Source organism: Bidens hawaiensis, unplaced genomic scaffold, assembly GCF_021521415.1.
Source record: "Bidens hawaiensis isolate Kalapana, Puna unplaced genomic scaffold, B.hawaiensis_p1.1 tig00031842_1, whole genome shotgun sequence".
Classification (NCBI taxonomy): Eukaryota; Viridiplantae; Streptophyta; class Magnoliopsida; order Asterales; family Asteraceae; genus Bidens; species Bidens hawaiensis.
In genome coordinates this window covers 215,633-220,946 of record NW_027495393.1, presented here as the reverse complement: position 1 = coordinate 220,946, position 5,314 = coordinate 215,633, and the positions used below count along the sequence as shown (strand labels likewise).

Here is a 5,314-nt window from a genome sequence, read left to right as displayed (position 1 = left end):
ATTTTTTGGCTTTGCTAGCGCTAAATACATGTGAAAGAGGAGCGTCCCGATTATCAAAGATGACAAGAAGGAACAAGGTTGGTGCATGGTGTGGATGGGGCAGGGTTTTGGGTGTTAAGAAATCGAGAGACCAAAACAAATGTTGAAGTAGTGAACCATAACCGAAATTTTGAAAATGTAAAATTCTATATATCATTACTCGAACTCAGGACATTATGGTTTTGAAGAAACCTTGTCTCTACCACCAGTAACGCATATAATATAAAACATGTTATAAAAATTAGAATTATTTTAATTCTCAAATTATAACCTTTGCAATCTTAAAAAACAAGTAAATAAAATGACCATTTATATAATTTCGAAAAGTTGTATAAACACAAAATCCATAATATGCAAACGAAAATATCACTATAAGCTTGATTTTAGCTATCCACCGTAGAATTAGGCTTCAAGATTCCCATTAGAGAGAGATCAAGCTCAACTTGATCCATATACTTTACCAACTAGTAATCATATTCATCATTAATTGAATCATTTCATTTCATAAGGAAAATCTAATCTAGTAGATTGGAGATCTCAATATCTTGGTTCAATAGAACAACCTAGTTGCATAAACTAAGGGTGATTACTGTAAGGGGGCATAGCTTTTGTATAAGTGGACACATAAGCTAATATCTATATCCTCCTAAACAATAAAGGGCGTTTAAATAATATCCTAGTTCATTCTTATAATAGCCGGTGACAAAGGTGAGGCTAAGCATAACATATGGTTAATGATATGGGGATCATGGTAATCATAATGCTTTTAATGATTTGAGAGTCAAATCGCCTATGTGATGGTTAATGATATGTGGATCATGGTAACCATAATGATTTGAGGATCAAATCACCTATGTGAGAGAAAAGTGGGGTCGCTTCGAATGGATTTGGGGGAGGGGGGCGCAAATCCTATAGCTCTCGCAAAACCATGCTAGTGTTCCATGACTAGAACGGGCACGACAATGAGGGATTAACCAAACCAGGAAGAGTGTTGTGTGAAACGTAATAACGTCTACATCAAAAGGGGTTGGTTCAAGGACACCGCGTCTACCAACCGATAGGAGACTAAGTATGTTTCATAAAGGAAGGTTCAAGGCTAATGCTACCTATCCTGCAACGCTTAACCGCTGTAACTCTATTTGACATGTGAGTGTGCGGATCAATCTTCATTCATGTGGAGGATTGTTGGAAATTTTTGGACTAATAAAAATTATTAGTATATGTTACTAATAAACTACGTGACTAGACACACTTAGTGGCATTAGCAAGGGTACGGCGCACCCGACGCGCATGCGCACGGACACGGCTCGGGTGCGACATGTGTCATGATTAGAAGAGTACTATGACAAGTGTCTGTTGTGTAGCTAGTTTTGTGACAAGTGTCATGTGTGTGGGTGAGTCACTAGCCACATGTCATGTTCTGATGAATCTTGCGCCATGTGTCATTACATGTGATGAGTCAGCGACTAGGTGTCACCTCCTGGTGAAGTGTGTTCCACGATCTGGCACGTGTCATGGTGACTCATCACCTAACCCACTATATATAGAAAGGTCGGGTGAGCAGTTTTGATATACTGAGACACCGAAAAACCCGATCAGTCACACTTGACACCAAACACACAATAACCAAGTCACGCACCACAGACAAGTCAGTTCGTTTCTAACTTTCATGATCCCGAATGTTACAAATATGGTTCGGGTGCTAGGGTAATCCCGACAGTACATGTTGCTTTGGCTGCTGTACCCTAGGAAAAAGACGAGCTCGCGGTGGTGGCTCAAAATCTGTTTTTAAGGGACCTATGTTTAACAGAAATCCTCAGCCACTACCGGGGACCACAGTTTGTCCAATCTTGCAGCTAGGAAGGTACGAATGACTTTGGGTGATCAAGATGGGTTCACCAAGAGAATGACCGTTTAAGAAGACACGACTCGGAGGTGATGCTCGGGTATCGGTCAACGCGGTTCCGGTTCGATTTCAAGAATTGGCTTTTCGAGCACAAGTCAAGGTTCTCGGTATGAATCAAGACATGTATATATATGTTATATTTGTTGTTATTCTCGTTTAGATTTGTATATGGTATATGTACTACAATTTCTCAAATTGTATATAGAGATTCTTTATTGTTTTATTAATATTTTTTAATAAAATCGTGACCTATGCCCTACAAAAAGTACGTCCGTTTGAAGAACTTTGACCTCCATGCACTCAAAGTGAGACAAATTTATTAAATTCATAATTTAACAGTGTAACGTTATCTCTAATCTACCAAAATGCTAACAATTTCTCAAAACCTTCTTCAAAATCGATCACTTTTTACAGGATTAGGGCTTCTCCCAAATTGTTTATATATATATATATATATATATATATATATTATTTGTTTTATTAATATTTTTTAATAAAATCGTGACCCGTGTTCTACAAGAAGTATACATGTTTGAAAGAACTTTGACCTCCATGCACTCAAAGCTAGACAAATTTCATAATCAAATTCATAGTTATCTCCAATCTACCAAATACTAACAATTTCTCAAAACCTTCTTCAAAATCGATCACTTCTTATTAGATCAGGGCTTCAAGAGGAACGAGACGATGATGGTGAACGACGGCGAGAAGGTGATTGTGAACGGTCGCGAGAAGCGAATGGGGTGATGGCTGGTGATGTTGAACAGGGAGAATAGGAGAAGAAGGTGGGTGAACTTTAGATCCAAATCTAGAGATCTAGAATTATGTTACAGCAACAAAAAAAAAACTTTATAAAACAATCCATATTATTATGTAATATATATTATATATAAAAATTATTTCGGATTTTCAGATATCCGAAATATCCGAACTTTTTAAAAAAATACCATGTGAGTCCGAATATACCATCAGAGTCCGAATTTCCAGATATTTCGGATTTGAATTTTTGAATATTTCGGATTTAGTTTCAAAAAGATCACTGTTAGCTTCTTCATTTTAAGCATCCAGTGGAGTGCTTCAAGATTCCATTACAGAGAGATCAAGCTCAACTTGATCTATATACTTTACCCAACCATCAATCATATTCATCATTTCATTTCATTTCCCATAATATTAATATCAATCAATCAATGTCCGATCACTCCCGTCCGGTCACCGGCTACCCAGCTTACCCCACCACCGCCTACCCACCACAACCCCAACCCACATACTTCCACGTCACCCCAAACCCCTACGCGTCCCGTCCACGCGCCACCTTCGTCCACCGCTTCTTCGCCTTCCTCATCGGCTGCATCCTCATCACCGGCATCATCGTCTTCATCATCTGGCTCGTCCTCCGCCCCCAAATCCCCCAATTCCGAGTCCAAACCCTAACCCTTACCCACTTCAATCTCTCATCAACTTCACTAATCTCAGGAAACTGGGACCTGGGTTTTGTTGCCCGGAACCCCAATTCCAAAATTACCCTTTACTATGACGAAATTGGAGCTGCCGTTTATTACAAGTCGGACTCGATTTCGGAGACGACCGTGCCCCCGTTTGTGCAGGGGACGAGGAATGAGAGTGCGTTAAAGGCGATGTTTGCTTCGGTGAATGCGTATGTTGATGGGAGGGATGGTATTAATGAGGAGAGGAGTCAGGGGACGGTTAGTTTTAATTTGAGGATGGTGACTCGGGTGCGGTTTCAGGCGGGGTCGTGGTGGGCGAGACGGAGGGTTTTGAGGGTTTATTGCCCGGATTTGTCCGTTCGGGTGAATGCGAATGGGAATAATGGGTCTTTGGTTGGTGGTCTGAAACAATGCAGTGTGGGTCTGTGACTTACTGGTTGATTTCAAGTTATGTATGTATTCTTGAATAAACCGTAAGTTTTTTGGTATACTAGTTAACCGATTTGCATAGTTTATGATTCACCGTGTTTTTGCTGCTTGAATTAGTATGCTTATACATGTCTTGTTGATTTTTCGCTTGTTACTTTAAAGCTAATGAGAATTGACTGTATGCGGGTGACGGCCTTGTACTAGTTTGTTGATCTATGGTCATGGGTTGAAGTTTTTGGGATTTATACATGCTTAACAATAGTCTAAAATTAATAGTTTACTTGCTTAACAATAGTCTAAAAGTAATAGTTCATGAATAAAATGGACATTAGAGACATGTTGTGGTTGATTAGTGACCATGGGTTGACTAGTTTTTGGTCAAGTCAACAATTTTAGTTCTTTTATTAGTTTGCAGTGATATGGATTATGCATACCAGTAATACCACCAAAGTTGCTTTGTAAACCATCAAATCAAATAAGATAAAGATAAACTTAATTTCATATTTGCATCATGATTGTAGCGTGATCGTTTTGTTGATCCTTCGTGTTAAATGCTGAATCTAGTAGAGCATTAAAGCAACCCTTTTTTCGCTCATAGATGTTATTTAATTTGCAAAAATTATGGTTTCATGAACGAATTTTGTATCCCCTCACATATTTTCTTATTTGTCAGTCCCTGAGCTGCTGCATTGAGCAAGTGTAGAGTGTTTGACGATTCTTGAGGCAATAACGATTAGTGCAAACCATTCATATTAGCCGTTTATTTGTTTGGCATAAAGTAATGACCTTAACAATGGTTTGAAAGCTGAGAATGTCTGTTTATATACGTGTTTACCTTGTCGTCCCATGAAAAATTGCAATGTATAGGGGTTTGATTAATTTTATGGAATTGTTTGTTTATATATATATGCTTATAAGTGATTGAACTGAATCAATACACTGTTTAATAAAACCAGTGTTTGTATTTCTGCACAAACTTGAACAATGCTGGTGGTTATAATACTCGTGTTATATTTTGCGATCTATTGTGTCTTTTTTTTAGTTTAATTATGTCTTTTGTTCTTTTTCGTCATTGTGTCATTTTTTTGGCGTTTTTTTTCAACGGGAATGACGGGGGAAATATTTTAGTTTTTAAAATTTTTTCGGTTTCTATTTATATTTTGAGTTATGATTTTTTATTATTAATTTTGAAATTTTTTATAAAAAAAAACCTTCAAAAATAATAAAAAAATCATAACTCAAATTTTTATAAAAAAACAAAAAATGTAAAAACCCAAAAATGTTTCCACCGTCTTCCTCGTTCTAAACAAAACTCGAAAAAGAACATTGTGTCTTTCTATTTATCATTGTGTTTTTTGTTTATTTTCGTCATTGATTGTGTTTTTTTCCTTGACATTGTGTCTTTTTTTCTTAATATTGTTTTATATTACTCAACATTGTGTTATATTTGTGGCCTATTGTGTCTTTTTTTTTATTTATCATTGTGCTGTTT

At 37.1% G+C, this 5,314-nt stretch overlaps 1 protein-coding gene across 1 annotated transcript; it reads left to right on the top strand.

Annotated features, from left to right (window-relative positions):
- Positions 1–3,134: 3,134 nt before the first annotated feature.
- Positions 3,135–4,648, top strand: LOC143582710 (NDR1/HIN1-like protein 10). Its single transcript, XM_077065201.1, has 2 exons — positions 3,135–3,849; positions 4,504–4,648. Exon 1 carries the CDS (start codon positions 3,136–3,138, stop codon positions 3,820–3,822), a length of 687 nt encoding a protein of 228 aa, XP_076921316.1. The 5' UTR covers position 3,135; the 3' UTR covers positions 3,823–3,849; positions 4,504–4,648.
- Positions 4,649–5,314: the final 666 nt, after the last annotated feature.

Coding starts and splice junctions, on each gene's coding strand:
- LOC143582710 (XM_077065201.1), top strand. CDS start 3,136: ATGTCCGATCACTCCCGTCCGGTCACCGGCTACCCAGCTTACCCCACC.